Source organism: Calypte anna, chromosome 3 (assembly GCF_003957555.1).
Source record: "Calypte anna isolate BGI_N300 chromosome 3, bCalAnn1_v1.p, whole genome shotgun sequence".
Classification (NCBI taxonomy): domain Eukaryota; kingdom Metazoa; phylum Chordata; class Aves; order Apodiformes; family Trochilidae; genus Calypte; species Calypte anna.
Window position 1 is genome coordinate 65,069,683 of NC_044246.1, and position 17,050 is coordinate 65,086,732.

A 17,050-nucleotide genomic window follows, 5' to 3' on the forward strand; every position below is an offset into this window, starting at 1 on the left:
GGAGTTACACAACTTAAAAATTACACAACTGTTGGAGCAGGCTACTCTAACTGTGAATCTGTATTCAGCTGTTATAGTGAAATTTCTTTCCCCCTTTTCCCTACCCACTAACATTGTGTTAACAAATCTCGGCCTTGTAAAAACTCTTCTTTGGACTAATTCAAAGTAAATCAATTTCTTTAAATGTTTTAGACAAGTAATCAGGAAAAAAAAATCATGATTTAATGTAGATATTTTAGCTTAAAATGGAAGAAGAGAGAATAGTTTTTATGATACCCTTTTAAATGTTAGTTTTCCAGGATACCAAGCATGAGACTCTGGGAGGTTCTTCCTTCTCCTCACTCACAAAGAGCTTGCGCTGCAGTCTCCTGTGTTAGTTTTCCTGTCAGCAAGGCCAGGTCAAGAGTTTTCTGGCTTTCACCAGTGGTGAAATTTTAACACTTCACCTCCATCACAGATTGTTATGCCTTACGTGTGCTGCTACAGCTGTTCATATGGCTATCTGCAAGGATGGTGTAGTGGAATTATTCAGTCTAAAACTAGCAAAGCCACCTGGGGGTGTATGGAGTTATCTGCAAGGAACGGGGGACCAGAGGCTGAAGCTTCAGTGCTTTTAAATTGTGGTGCTGCCAGGGCCTTGAATGGTAACATTCAGACTTAAAGCAGCAAATCCCATGGGTAGCAGCACTTGTTCCTCTCTAAATACACTTCCTTGCTTTGCAGTATTGTGGAAAGATTATGTCACTACTCCTCAAATCCTGTTTATCATGAAAAGAGCAGCTGGTTTTGGATAACATTTACTTATTAAAAATGTTCATCTTGATTCTTAATGTGGGTTATCTCAATATGGGGTTCCTCCGTGCAACATGTGTAAAGGCTTCCTTGTATCCTTTGTTCAATTCTGTAAGCTGGTAGTGTGCTGAGCTGCAGGAGTCTCAAACTGGTTAGCATTATTTTGGGGTGGTGTGGTGTAGATTCTTTGCTATGTATTTGCTGTTTTGTTTTGGTTGGTTGGGTTAATTGTTTCCTTTTTTGTGTTTGTGTTTTAATTTTCTATCTACACAGCCAAATATGGTTAGATAACGTGGTTTAATTATAATTAATTTTAATCTCATATTGAAACTGTGTAACCAATTCTGAAGTAATCCTTGGAGGTTATAAAGATAATATGTGATTTTCTTTCTGTTTACAGGGAATGTATTCTCAGTAAAGCTATTAAAATTTAATTTAAGTTATGGAACGGTGTAAGGAATGCAAAAACACAATGAATGCTTTGAATTGTTACTCCATAAAAACCTGAATAAATGTGCAGGAATTCAAGTAACTGCAGTTTCTCACATATTGTCATTTTGTTAAGTAATATAATTTCACATTTTATTTGATTCTGTAGTTCTACCTTTTTTTCATTGTGTCTACTGTTTTAATGGTTTTTTTTTTTTACTTTTTGCAGTATTGGCAGAGTTAATTGAAAAGTTTGTGTCACATCTTTCTGAAAGCCGCTTGGATTGTTATTTCAGCCCAGGAAACTATAAAGGTCAGTTTCCTAATAATTTGTTGCCATGCAGCCTCTTCATATTTAAATTATTTTACTTCTAAATGTGTCTGTAGAATTTTGGAGGTTGTCTAAAATGTTCTTTAAGAGCTTTGAAATTCATTGCCTAACCAGTGAGAAATAACTCATGTTGGAGATGATGCACTGGAGTAAATAGTACAGATAATTACTAGTGATAGGTTTTCACATTGCTGAAGATGCAGAACAGGTGAAGGTATGATTCAAAGTATTTGTTGACTTCTTTTCTAGAAAGATTTGCAAAGCTGGAAGCATAAACATTTAGGATGGTGTAAGTAATCTGACTCACCTTTTGAAAGCCTCATAGCAGGTAGTCGACCAAAAGATATGCAATTTATTTTCATTTGCAAATGCTTTTGATTCTGTTGTTCTTTAATGAATACAAGCTTGGAAATGGAGGAGGGTCTTCTCAAGGATAGTCAGTAGTCTGATGGTAGGAAACCTGTGTGAAAATAGGCAAAGGGCTGGTGTTGTAGAAATGCATTCTTCCTCTGTTTGCAACACCATTATCCCAGACACTCTTGGGAAGAGTTTTCCAGTCAAGAAAAGAGTGCTGCTCACAAAACCACATGTGTTTTGTGAAGGTCTTCTTTGAAGATTTGTAAGTGTCTTGGTTTGAGGCAGGATTGAACCAATTTTCTTTCTAGTAATTTTACTTGGCAGTTAAATATCTCCTAAGTACTTACTAAAATGTCACAGGACCTTTTTCAGTCAGGTTTAGCAACGAGAAACTAGTTTAGACCAATAAATTCATGTTGATTGAGATGATGAATCAAAAATCTGGCTCTGTAATTGGATCTGTTATCATACTACACTATGAAATGGTAGAAGGGCTTGATTGTAATAGTCAGTTGCACAGCTTAATTTTCAGGTTTTTTTCTCTTTTAAATCATGAAATACATAATGTGGAATTCCTACAAAGATAAGGAATGCACTTTGAGAACCCAAGTCTATGTTACTCTTTCTATGTTTGTACAGAAGAGACAAACAAAACACACTTAAATCTTTATTAGACCTCAGTTACCTAAAATCAGGCTTCTCACTGATGGACTAATGATTGATCAGATTTGTAAACACATCCTAGGGATTTCTGCTGTTATGTATGAAAGACTGGAATTTCTCTAAGGAGAACAATTAATTACTGAATGCCTTGTTTCACAGTATATTTGCCATATACGTATTTGTAAGCTAAATCCTGAAACTGCTGTTACAGTAGAGACATTTTCTTGAATTAATAAAAGCTAATAAGTTTTTAGAAGGTAAGCTATATTGAAGATGCTTCTTTCTAGCTGCACATCTAAGTAAGCCAAATATGCACTTGGCAGTTTTGTATATTCACCTTTCTCTTTATTAAATTTGTGTCTGAGGAACTGAAAAACAGTTTCTAACAATTATTTCATTTTAGTGAAGAGAACCCACAATTTTCATAAAAGTGGTTTGAGTACAATGCATAGATATTCAGTGTTTATCGTGTGTCTTGAAATGTGAAATGGAATTTCTTAAAAAATGACAGCTTCCTAAACCCATAGGTAATTGTAATTAGAGTAACATGGTCATACATCTGCTGTGGAATCCCTCAGGATTTTAGTCTACTATAAAATTTGCAAATATGGAAAAGTCAAATTAGTTTGAGTTGTCATTTTCAATATGAGAGAAGAAAAAATATCCGATAAACCACCATGCAATTGCACTGTTTAATTATAAACAGTAACACAAATCTTACTTGAAGTTTACTTATCAGCAATAATACTGCTGTGATGTGGATTCAGATGAATAAAATAACATACAGTAGGTATATTAAACCTTAATGAACTCTGTCTATCCTCTCTCCTAGAATTAATGTTTTCTAGTTTGCTCTGATTTTAATTTCATCTTAAAAAAAATAAAAATAAAATCAAATTGATGTAGCTATTATGGCCTAGCTATAATAGGCAATAGGGTGTCAGAAACTCAAATCTGCTCTAGTAGTAAAATAGGCATTACACATTAGGGATATTAAGTTCCTAAAATAGCCACCTGCTCTTTCTCTTAGCCAGTTCCAGTTTATTGCAGCAGAAATGCTTTGTGGAAATGTGTTTGTTTTCTCAAGGTTCCAACAAACCCATTTCTCAAAGGGCTCCACTTGCAGTGTGATCTAATGTTCGTGGACTAATACTGACTTTTTAATTAATCACCATCTGTTGCAGGCTGCCCTAATTTGGGAATGTTACAACCTTTCAGGATCACCTGTTTTTATTGGTAGCTCTAGTTGTGTAGGTGGTGTTGCAGTTAAGTACTTTTGTTTCCACTGGACTGTCTCTGAAACAGCTCTGCCCTGGACTACTAAAGGGATGGAACCTGAGGGATTTCAGGTCCTGACTGTAAAAATCCAAGGTCTTGCTATGTTCTTTCCCTAGATGCAAATTACTTCTCCAGCTGAACAAAATCTCATGGGAACTTTCTATCATTAGGATATTGAGTTTTCAATCTTCTCAGGGTCAGGAAGATCAGGTCATGAACTGAGAAATTTTAAAAACAGCAATGGGAAACTATCAGAATAGAGCTGATAAGAAGGGGTAGCAAATGAAAAATACAGGAAAATATCATCAAACTGGGCTGAAAGGGAAAGAAAAGGATGAGCATTCTTCTTTCTCCATCATTTGATGAATGCAGTTCTGTAAAGGTGGGCAGCCTCTTTAAAGATTCTGTTAGCAAAAAACTTGGCCAGTTTATATGTAACTGTTTCATTATTAATGATGTGGCTGCCAAAAATAGTTTGAGTATTTGTGATGACCAATATATAAAGAAATTCTAGATGTGAGTATTCTGATCCTGTATTATTATGACAACCACACTGATGACATGAGATACTTCCAGTAGTCAAGGTGCAAGTGCACATGAGATTGCCTTGCTGTATTGAGAGGCCAACAACATTCTCCAGCAATTGCTCTTGGATCTTCTTTACATTGTCTCCCCTCACAATTAAATCCATTTAATTATTAATAATACTTTTCTTTGAAATAGGATTTTTTATAAACAGTTCTGATAGTGAACAGGAGATTCAGACTGTCAGAAGGGCTCTAGATGAATAGCTTTGTAGAGAAGATTACACCATCAAAAAATGGTAGCAAAATTGCAGAAGAGAACGTAGTGAGGAACATGAGTTCTGCTATGTCCCAACTCCAAATAATGTTTTTCAATAGAAAATTTTCATAAGGATATCAGAAAGAGAGAGGATAGGTACTGATAAAACATTAAGTTCTGTACTGCCTGCCTGGGCACCTGCCCACTCACAATGTCAGTGTTTAGGTACCCTTTGAAGAGTAGGAATCCCAGATCTAGGCTAAATTAACCAGGTGGGACAGGCTGCTCCAAATGCTCTCCTTGCCTTTTTTTGTCCTGCTTCCCAGCATCACTGCTTCCCCTGATCAATGATTAGCTTATCTGAAGAGTTTATGGTAGGTTGCTAAAATAAAGAGCAGCTGTATGGCTAAAAAGGCTAAAAGAAAATGTATCATTTATCTTAAAAAATTTCAATACTTAGTGCTGTGAGCTTTTAATAAATTTTAGAATGAGATATAAACTTTCTATTATAATATTTATCTTTTTAAATTGTAAATCAGCTCCTAATGAATCCCAGTATCCTCCAAGTCACTAGTATAAATTTGACTTAATTTCTATTTTACAATGTTTTACCTTTCCAAAATATAAAATACCTGTCCAACATAGAATTTTTGTTTTATTAGTTGAATACAAAGGAAGCTGCCAACTCAGTTTTTTTATTCCCTTTAATAGTAGCTACAGGGCTGTATCATGTTATCTAATTCATAGTTCGAGAGGTGTTCTGTCCTTTGTTGGAGGATAAATGACATTCTTATTTAGAAAATTGAACTGTTGTTGCCTTTTGTTATGAAAGTGCATTTTGGTTAGGTATATCAGGTGCATTGATAGATATCTGTCAAATGAGTTTTGTAGAAAATTAAAATCTGTGTATTAAATCAGAGAGGTACGAGAATCATTGCAAAAGTGCAGTTAACATAATTCTTGAAGCTTATGAGTTGACATTTATCCATGGGTTGCAATATGCAACATTTCAGTATTCCTCTTACTATTAATAGCAATTTTTTAAGCTTTATTGAGCTTCTAAGCTTTCTAGGTCCAGTTTTTAATCAGTGGGAATTACTCGTCTAAAGCCTAAAGTTTTCCCAGCCTATTGGTAAACAAAATGACAAATCAAGGCTTTAGATCCAAGACAAAGAACCACACTTTGTTTTCCTGAATTTGACTGCCTAGTATATGGAGCCATGATTAGATCAAAACCAGTGGTGTACAACAGCAAGAGTTTTGCCTTTATGAGGTACAGTTTAATATGGAATTATTATTTGGTCCAAACTCTGTTTATTTTATCATCTTTCACAATACAGGGGGAACTATCAAAAGGAAAATGAGTAAGGAGAAAATCCTTTTCAGCAACTAAGAAATTATTGTAATGGAGAAGCAAATGCAGTGAGAATCAATGAAGAGAGTTGTGTTCTTCTAATGCTAATGGCAAATGAGCACTCAGTACCTGCTGTAAACTGTTACAGAATGGAAGCTGGGTTCAGAGTCTGCTTTGGGATAAACCTGCTATATTTCCCTAGTATATTTCTAAAATTTGTTTGATTTTCTTGGAATGACTTTAACTCAGTACACCCTTGCTGGACTAGGCTATCAGCTCCTTCATTGCTCCCCACAGGAGGATCCACCTCAAAATAGAGGCAGGGCTTCCTTGTGGCTTAGAGGTTGTTTTACTTCATGCCATTAAGCATGACTCTGACATTAATCACAGCCAACAGGTACAAATTCCCCCTGGTTTTTCTTCCATCAAGGTTTCTAGACTCTAAATATGCCTCTTGCCTTCACAATTGCAAACAGAAACCTGAAAATTAATATATTGTTGGTATGGTAATTGCAGCTTGAGTAAACAGTTAACTTGAAACAGAAGCTGTAAAAAATATATGAACTCTTTTCACTCATCTCCATGAATTTTAACTGAAATTCCCTGTGGGTTTGTATTTATTCTTCCAGATACTATGTGGCTGGTATATGATGTGAAAGATATTTGAATGAGTGTTCTTTGGTAGAACACTCAGATGTGGGATTGAGATTTTGGTCCCATCAAACTCTTGAATAAATTTATTCTACCCAAAGACCACTTGATTTTTCTTATGTATGAATGTATTTGTCAAAAGCCCAAGGTTAATTTCTCGTGATCCAAAACCTTAGATAATTGTCCTCTAGTACAATTATAATACAGTGTTGGGTTTTTTTTCTTAATGTACTTCCTCTTCTGAATTTTATTGTTTCATTGTTGAGTATAATTCTTCTGAATTGTTCAAGAAAATTTCAACCTACTTCATCTCATCTGAGCAGAGTGCTTTTCAAAATTTCTTCCTTCAATTTTCTTCCTACAGTAGAGGCATTTCCTCTCTTAACCTGTAAATATTTCAATTTTAATACCTTAGTCCCTGTTGCCTTACCAGGAATATCTAGTGTTTTCCAGGATGAATAGCTTGGGAATCCTTAATTTTTCTATCCACATGAGAAAAGTAAAAAAAAAAACAAAAAAACCCCATGTTAATTTGTAATCTGCTTAAGCAGATTTATATATCTATGACTTATATGAATGTATTTTGCATTCTGCTCCCATATGTATTATTTACATTTTTAACAAAGTACATTGGTTGCTAGTTTTTTTAATTATTATTATTTATTTAATTACTCTGTTAGTTGGGCTTTTTTTTAATTAGCACTTTATCTGTAAGTGGTGTTATTAAAGGTTTAAACCTTCGGCTTTATAGCTCAGTATTGTCAGACTGCAGTATTAATTGATATAGGTACAGGAGAGAAACAATGCCCAAATATTAATTGCATTTAGAAGTTAAAAATCTGAGAAAATATTGCAGCAAGCATTGCTTTAATTCATGGTTTATTAATTTAACTTGGATTTTTAATTCAAACAAATGCAGAAAATTGAGTATATATTAATGTTTGAAAGAACAATGCATAGAAATACAAGATTTTTCAAATCCATCAATTGTAAAGTTCTGAAAATAGAAATTTTTTTAATAGGATTGATTTTACAGCTAGGTGATTTTAAGGCCATTGCTGGAATGAATGGAATGGAAGTAGATGTAAAAGTTCTGGTTTGTTTCACTTCTTGGTCAGAAGGGAAGAAGGGATGAAGCTCTACTAAGAAATGAGAAGGATGTTGATTGTTTACATCTTTCTGTAAAGCTGATGATAACCACACTAAAAGTGAAGGCTTTCTTTTACAGAAAGCTATTTTAATTTAAAATGTGTATGAGTGATGCAGGTTCTTCATGTTTCTTTGCAAACAAAGCTAATTTCAAATAAAATAAACAGTTCTCCAGAATTTATATTCATGCATAAAAGAAGCTTTACATTAACATGCAGTTAAAATCATCTTTATCATAAAACTTTATTACATTTTTATTTTTTTGTTTTAGCCATGAATGCAGATGTGAAGAAAGAAAGCCTTTCATCTGTGCAGCAGCTTGGTGTTGAAATGACAGTCAGGTACATGGTATTAAAATATTTCCCTAGTGTATTTCTAAAATTTGTTTGATTTTCATGGAATGACTTTAATGATACTTAATCCATCAACTCAGTGCTTTATACCATTTAACTCTAAAGATGATCTTTAAGAAAATTAATTCTAAATTGAAAATGAAAAATGTATTAGTACATAATTAAATTATCTTTACAGATTATTTAGGTTATTATCCTTAATTGCTGTAAAAGCTAATTTTAACTTGTTAGTAAGATTGACCATAAAATTACATTATCCTGAGTTATGTCTCTTTGTTTTTTTCTTCACATTACTTCTCTAAATGGTTCAGTTTAGCTAAGATTAGTTATATGCCATTTAAATATTTCATTTGTCTGGTAATTTGCAGAACCATGATGAAGGGAAAGCTTGTGTGTCTGTTATCTTTAGCATTAATATTTTAATTCTGATGCTACTAATTACTCCTATAGTATATGTGATGTAATTCCAGTAAATGTGTGTATCCTTGCTATATAAGGCATAATACATGTTATTAAATCATTTGAATGTATATCTGAAACATAGTGTTTGTGATGAATAATGCTGTGACTACTTTACTTTCACATTAAGCAAGTCCTAACTTTTTAGGAACTAAGAAAATATTTAACCTTTAAACACTTCTCATTTTCAACTTGTTGTGCTAGATATGGAAAATATCTAAACTTACTAAAAGAACATGCTGAGAATGGGCTGTGCTTCGTGTTACTGAATTGTGAGAAATTTCTGAAAGAACAGCAAAGAACTGTGGTATCCTCACTTTGTATCCTTTCTTGAAGGCATAAATTATATTGTGTAAAAATGCCAGTGGAATTTTAACTCTTAATTAAGTCTTTTTGATGGTGCTGTAGATGTGTAGTATACACTGGGGGCAAAAAAAAATATACTTTCACTTTGAAATTTTGTAAAGCTAAAATTCACAGTGCACTCAAGAAAATCTTCACTTTAGTTCCAGACTGTTAAAATTGGAAGTCTCTTTCATTTTTCCTGTAAACTACTTTGGGGTAGGATCACATCTTTCTCCATTTGATAAAGAATTTGCAGCAATGCACCACTGAGCATTAAGGATTATTTTTGGTATTCCCAGTAGTGGTATTGTCCATGTGCTGATATGTGGCTGTAATCTGATCAGTAGGAATATAGGAATATTTTGACTCCTGACTCTTTTAAATCTACTAGCTTGCTTTTTAAAACAAAAAAAGATTCCCTTTTCCAACAGGCTTTGCTGTATTCTTCAGGCATTAAACATATATCACTATTAAACTATACTTCAGGTAGTGTAGTCAAAATATGCATCATCTATCTTCTAATGTTTTACTGTGCTTTTCTTCACAAGTCCTGTTTTCCTCATCATTCTCCTTTCTTGTACTAAAAGCAGATTTGTTTTGGTGCAGGGTTTTTTATATTTACTTGTTGTTTTTTTTTAATTTAATTGATTTGGCTTGGCTACTTATGGACTAGAAAAAGAAGCAGTGTATAGGACAAGTAGATAGTTTCTCTTAATTCAGTTTGAGAGGCAGCTATGCCTCAAGGAGCAGCCTTCTGTGAGGATATATTCCCCTTGTCCCTTCTCTAACAAACCAGCTCTTGCCTCCATGTGCATGGGCCTGGGGAGAAGGAGGGCTGTGGGGTTCTTGTGGGATGGTGAGGAGGAGATCTCTGCCCCCTCTGTTCCCCACTTCCTTAACCTTCCCATCCAGGCTGCTTGCAGGAGCCCTGTGCTGCCTATGACTGGTTTGCATCCTCTGTCTTCCTCATGATGTCGGGGGATCAGGAGAAGACACTGATATTTCTCCAGCAATTCTCAAGTCTTCTTGTTTCAGCATTTCTCTGGCTACCAAGACTGCATGTATCTGTAAGAATTAAAAAGCTGTTTCTTTCTGAAAGGAAAGTCTGAAAGGTTCTCAAGGAGACTTAAAAAATTTCCTTAGTTTTGGGTGCTGTTTTTTTTTGTAGCATCAAGTTGTCATTAAAGCCCTCTAACTGAATACATAACCCTGAAAAAGTCTCTTAGAAAAGTATAGATTTGATGTTTGCTCAACTGGTTGGTTAAAAGCAGTGAAATAACAGGTGGACAGATAGTAAAGGCAATGTTACTGAATTTTAAAGCTGTCAGTAAAATAAACTTTGTTAATGGCATTAAATTCATTGTCAAGGCTGCAATATTGTTGCATGACCTTTTTTTATTATTACAGTGTGGAAGTCCATCCTGATTTTTTTTTTCTTATTTTATTTGTTTAGTAAAACTATCCCTTTTAAAGTTATTACTGCTCAAATACTGAATGCTCTACAGTTTTAAATTATTAAGTTTTAAATTATTAAGCTTTATTATGAAGATTGTAGTATAGAAAACATCATCATTTCCATCTTTCATTAGGGATAGTTTAAAACCCCTCTAGGTTGGCTTGGTACTTTTGTCACATTGTCTTGAATATTTTAAATCTAAACCAGCTGCAGTCTTTTCTAAAGAACTCTTGGGTATAAGAAGCGTGGATTAGATTCTGCATGCAAGCTTCTGTATTAATATGAATTGGTTTGTCTTGTCACCAGAAGTGACATTATTGGTCCACTAACAGCACTGAGTCCTGCCCTGAGATTGTCCCAGCACAACAAAATTTTTCTCAATTGTGTGAATAGTAACAGTGCTGAGAACTTCAGTGCCATCTTCTGTACAAGTACTTGCCAGCATTGCAGGTGGATTGCTGCAGTGCTAACAATCATCCTCAATACCTAAATTATTTTTCAAAATATGTCTTGAAAAAATGTCAGAAAATTCAAGAGTTAACCTACTTGCATAACTACCACAATATGAACTAAAATAAAATGTCAAAAGATGAATGAGGAATTATCCTCATAGTCGTTGGATTATGATGCTGCATATCTTTGGAAGAAGGAAAAGTTTAAAGAATATACCTTGGTTTTCTAGAATGAAGCCAAGGATTCATTATGTAGAAACAGGCGCTGATATCGGGATCTTTCCATGTTGATAAAACCTCTTTTCCTTTTGCTGCACAATATAGAATTTTACTTGTACCAGCCATGTGTACTGCAAAAAAACATGAACACAGAAAACAATTTCAAACACTATAGATGTTCTACTCTGTCCACCACTAAATGAGGAACAACAAAAAAAAAGAGAACACAAAAATTAGTCTTTTTTTTTTAAAATTCCCTATTTTCTTTTGTTTATAGTGTGGCAATGGTATCTCCATCCCTGCTTTGGCAGTTTAAACTACAAGCAATAAAGAACTAGACTGCTAAGGCAAAGGAATAGTCAGGATTCAAGGCCAGGTTGGATGGGGCTTTGAGCAACCTGTTCTAGTGAGAGGTGTCCCTGCCCATGCAGGGGGTTGGAACTATGTGATCTTTAAGGTCCCTTCTAACCTAAACCATTCTATCATTCTATGATTCTATAGCATATTTAGTAACAGCATCTAGTGTTTAATTTTCTTCAGTTTAACTACATGTTTTTCCTGATGGTAGAACCAGAGTTTTTGTTTAATTTCCTGTCTCTAATATAACTGTAATTCTGTATATTTTTATATAGTGTTCTTAGCAAGGTATTTTTAAATAACATATTTTTGCAGTCTGTAATTCTTGATTTTGTTGTTGATGATGATATTATTGTTATTCAGGTGCACCTGCCTGTTACAACAGTGGAATCTGGCATCCATCCAGTCTATTTTTGCAGTGCTCACTACATTGAAATGTTGCTGAAAGCTGAGTTGCCACTTGTCTTTTCAGCCTTCCAAATGTCTGGTTTCAGTCCATCCCAGGTAACTGATGAAAGTGTATCAAGATTATCATCAACTTTTTGACTTAAATACGCTAAATCAAGGAGTTACAGTGGTTTTTCTATAAAGCACTTGTGTGGTGGTTATGAAACAGAGGTAAGAGGTAATATTGGCTACACAGGGACTTAGAGAATTTGAAAATGGAAAGCAACTGACTTTGGTAAAATAACTTTCCATTACATAGTCATGCAGAAAGCCTGATTAAAAAAATACATACTAAACCCTCAGATTTATCATTATAAATAAATAAATAGCTTATTCCCTGGAATAATTTTCTAAATTTTCCATAGGAGAGAAATGAGTATTTTGGGATAGGCATGTAATAGGAAGAAGTTCAGGTGCTACTAAGCATAATTATTTTGAGATACTGTAACTATTTTTCTGTATTAAAGAGATGTTACTAAATAATATGTAATCATAATGTTAGCTTTCATTTTAACCTGTTTACTACAGTTCTTTGGTAACATGGAATGCTGTGTATGGCTCATTACTTGTAAAGACTAGTCATGATGAGGCATGAAAGAGCTTCATGCAATGAGTTAGATTGCCAGAGCAAAGAACCTCTCACCACAAGAGGAAATATTGTTGCTCTTTGAAGGCAAGAGAAATACTTATTTTTTCTTACTCATTCAAAATTTATTTGCCCCTATAATGTTTGCAGCTTAAATGCCTTCTAAATGGGGGCAGATGCCAGTGTAGTACAGCATGCTTAAAGCAGTCAGCTTGGGATTTGGTCTTGGAGAACAGAAGGCTGACAGATGTGGGATTTTATCTCAGCATAGGAATGAAGTGCTTATAATATGGTGCCTGGTTTTAGGTGAGAGAACACACAGGGACAGTTACTCCTTCCTCAACTACTCATGTATGAGTTAAACTGCAAGCTTCCTTATTGTTTGTACTCAATAGTAGTTACTGTTCTAAATTCATGATTAAGTTTTTTGTCTGGAGATTTTTTATTTTTTTTTTTTTATTTACCATGTTATAGAAATACAGTGGGTACCACTGTATCTTCCATGTGTTTTTGCAGTTTCACTGCAGGATTAAAAACAAACAAACCCTGAACTGTGAAAACAACTCTGATGTATTTAAGTGCTTGTGTTCATCAATAAATACCTGAAAACAGATTTAATGCCAGAGTATGGCTGCTGTCATCTAATTAAAATCTTGGTATTCCTGCTGCTGCATAATTTTAAACACTTTAAGGGCTGATTAGGGAGAGATTTGTGGTCTAAAACTAAATAAAATGTGCTATACACATTTTTCTACATTGTGATTTAGAACTGGAGAAAAGAATCATTGTGTTCCATACTGTGTCTATTAAATGAAGACCTGTCTTAGGGATGGGCCGAACACAGATTTATAATGCAAGGAATTACTTTATTTTAAATAAAAATCCACATTAAACACACCTTCATCTCCCTCATTACCCTTTAGGCAACATTTTAACAAAATCTTGAAAAAGAAACTGAGTTTTGTGTCTCAACCTTAGGAGATGCCAGAATATACTCGCAAAAGTGAAAAGCATGGGCACAGGTGTGATGTTTAGCAGAATTGACTGGAAGACTGTTCAGAGGCAGGGACATAAAAATAGTCATTCTAGGCTGAACTTTTGTACTTTATCTCTTATTTTTATAAGTACGATAGTGTTATGGGAAAAATTGTGGGTAGTATAGAAAAGTTCAGATGTAAAGCTGATCAATTTTGAGTGTTTACAGCAATTTAATTGTATATAATTTCATTCTCTCATGTAGATTTGTCTGCAATGGATAACTCAGTGTTTCTGGAATTATATGGACTGGAGTGAGATCTGTCACTACATTGCAATCTGTATTTTCCTTGGTCCTGATTATCAAATATATATGTGTATTTCTGTGTTCAGACACCTACAGCAAGACATACTGCAGCACAAGGAAGCCCAAGATCTCCAGGTTTTCCTTAAAGTAGGGGTTTCTTTCTTAATATTTCAATTGCTGAAGGGAAGCAAAGCTCTCAATACAGAAAGAATACGTTACTTAATTTAAAGCTCTTACTGAAATAATGCTTTAATTTTCTTTACTTCCTGACAGGAAGTTCTGCTATAATATTTTCCAGAGAATAGCTTTTCAGTAGTTTGTCCTGATCATATCCCTTTGTGTGCAAAGTAAATACACATAGCAAGTTATTAGGGCATTCAAGTCAGTTCTCTCTATGTGACCCCAATCTCATTAAACTAGATGTTCTCCAGAAAGACAATTGTATCCAGTGCTCTCCTACTAAAGCTTAAAGAGATGTGGCACAAAGCTCAGCGACTTTTTATTTTGAACAGGCACCAATTACTGTACAACCAGCCTCACAATTTCATATTCTCTAACATATTATAAATTATATTCGGTTATTGGGTTCTTTCTGAAGGGTGCTGCTTAGCCACACATGCAGTCATGAATAGATACAAACATTTGTCTCTTTATCCCAGAGATATTTTGCTTTTTTCCTCCTATTTTTTTCTCTCCAGTCAGAAATCTTTTGAGAGCTATTATCTGCATCTTAGTCTGTCTTATAACAGTAGTTTACTGATTAGATTGCTTTCAACTTACATATTCTTAAATGTGAATACTACATCAACTCAGTCATTTTTCCTGTAAATGTTTTGTGTGCAGTTTTGTTTGACCTGGTTTGGTCAGTGTAGCTGAAAAACTACTTCGTTTTGATGTGATCATTGGGATAGTTTAGAAATATACAGAAGAAAGAATTTGTATGTTGTCACCTATAAAATAAACAGCCTAATTTGATGGGGTACTGTTAAGAGAAATACTGTAAGCAGATACTCCTAATTCTTTATTTCTAAATTAAATGTAATAAATTATGTCTATTTTTAAACACTACAGCTGTGACAAGCAAACAAATGAACTGTATTCAGAAGCTTGTAATTAATTAAAATAGAGTTGTGCATTTTTTATTTCCAGCCAGTAAACATCTTCATTGTTTATTTGTGCAGGAAGAAGCACTCCACGGATTTCGAGTGAGTGATTATTTAGAATACATGGAAAGCTTGGAGGCAATCTACAGACCTATGCTGCTGAAAGACATGATGAACATAAAAGTGCAGAATACATAGATTAAGTAAAAAAGCACTTTATTTTCTATCTTGGGTTAGATCCTTTAAAAGAATGCTGATTGATTGATTTATCAGTCTCACCTAAAATGTCAGCCTGTGTAAATGTGTACATAGTGTAAAATAAATAGGGTTTTCAGAATACAGTTTTTGCAAAATTTTTTTTCTAAGTTTAATGACCTGAAATACCACATTTTCCCAGACTATATGTGCAGCCTCATTTTCAGCTAGCAAAAGGCAGCTTCAGAACTCACCTTTAGGTTTCAAAAGTGTCTTACTTAGAATGTAATTCATCCTTATAAAGCCTTGAAACTGTTCTCAACTCACTGCATCATTGTCATCTCTTTGTAGCACAGCTCTGCAAACTTCAAATTTCCTAGGATCTGAGGAAATGATTTTTTTGAAGAAAAGAATTCTTAAGTGTACATTCATATGCATGATAAGTCTACAAATGAAAGCCAGATTCCCTGTACACAGCTGTTTTGACTTGTGGATAATGTTGAAAAAATGGGGTGTTCCAGTATATGCAATGAAAAAAAGATTGATATTCCTGTCTATTTTTAAAAGAAAATAAATAATTTTATGTCATAAAATATGTATTTGTCACATATACTTTTTTTCCAGTATAAGTGAATGAGAAATCCTTGAGCGGCTTGCCCTTCATATCTCTTGAAAACATTAATTTTTAAAAATTTTGGTTTCATTCAGACAGGAAAACTAATAAGATTTATCTCTGCTTGACTTTGATCATTCATGAAAATAAAAAGAATTAAGGCTGCTAGATATTATCTAACACCAGTGCAGTGTAGGCAATACTTCAAAATTGTTGAAAATGGCTAAAATTCCCAGTCTCAAAAGGAACCTGGTTTTCTTGAGGAGTGCTACATCCCATTTGCTGCAAGGACAGGTTTTAGGTAGTGGGCAGCTGAAGGAGCATTCTAACATCTTTCTTTTCCATTTATATTATATCATATCAGTGTTAAATACCATTTAAGGAGTCAATATACATATTTTCACCAATTACTATTTGTCTTTTGAATCCAAATTTCAAGGCACTGTGGAGTTAGTCAATAAATAATACTTTTCACTGGCTTTTCTACCCACTCAAGAATTAAGAAATGCCTTTTATTTGCCATAATTTCAATTAAACACAAATGTTAGTTTGGCTTGGCTTTCTTCAGTGCTTGCAAGGAATCAAAGAATGTAGATGGAAAATTATGAGATTTTCTGGTCATTTAATATTTTTTATACAGTCAATCAGACCTACATCAAAATTTTCAGAAAAGAAAATACCAAGTAGAAATGTAACATTTACAGTGCCCACATAAGGTTAAATTAAAAGTGGACATTTAGGATGATAGCTTTCTCACAACAGAAATTCAGTCACAAGGAAAGCAAATTTCAAATTAGAATACTTATTAAGATGTGTTCTCAAGTTTTTTATACCAGTGTCTTGAAATGGATGAGGAGAAAAAGTGTGGTCTTTTTGGTACATCCTACATGTCACCAACCAAACTTCCTCTCCTGGCTCCCTCAGGTTCCCCCCCATAGTATTAATTTTCCAAGATTTTTTTTTTTTTTTTTCCTCACTGCTGTATTTTGTTGGCCTCTTTTGTTCAGGGCTTTTCATCTGTGCTTAATAGTATTCTCTCAGTAGATGCACTAATTCCCATTTCTCATAACCTCTGGTCTACCCTATTTTTTTGGTCCTCTGCTACAAGATGTGGACTTTCATCTGTGTCTTACTACCTCACCAGTAGAAGTCACCAGTTTGAAACTCTGTATCATGAGTTGCTGAAGTTCATTGTCTGAGTGTTGAGAAGGTTGAAAGATGTCTTTTTCTAGATTATTAAGAATTTTATGGTGCATGGTAAAGTTTTACATTAGAAGGCCCAATGGACTTCTGGGTAGGTTCTAAAACTGGGGCGCTGCTCCTTTGGGCACTGTGAAGAAATTTGCCAAAGAATCCTACTCATGTATTACGAGCTGGTTCCCTAGCAGCTGGGTAG

General features: G+C 34.3%; 1 protein-coding gene across 1 annotated transcript in view; it reads left to right on the forward strand.

Moving 5' to 3' along the window:
• The window catches only part of TBC1D32 (TBC1 domain family member 32), a 72,142-nt gene extending 57,011 nt beyond the window's left edge, over positions 1–15,131 (forward strand). The window contains exons 28-34 of the mRNA XM_030447684.1: positions 1,451–1,534; positions 8,059–8,128; positions 8,804–8,919; positions 9,857–10,011; positions 11,792–11,932; positions 13,702–13,890; positions 14,925–15,131. Coding sequence (XP_030303544.1) covers positions 1,451–1,534; positions 8,059–8,128; positions 8,804–8,919; positions 9,857–10,011; positions 11,792–11,932; positions 13,702–13,890; positions 14,925–15,044 — 875 coding nt within the window. The 3' untranslated portion in view covers positions 15,045–15,131. The remainder of the gene's footprint in view (positions 1–1,450; positions 1,535–8,058; positions 8,129–8,803; positions 8,920–9,856; positions 10,012–11,791; positions 11,933–13,701; positions 13,891–14,924) is intronic.
• Positions 15,132–17,050: the final 1,919 nt, after the last annotated feature.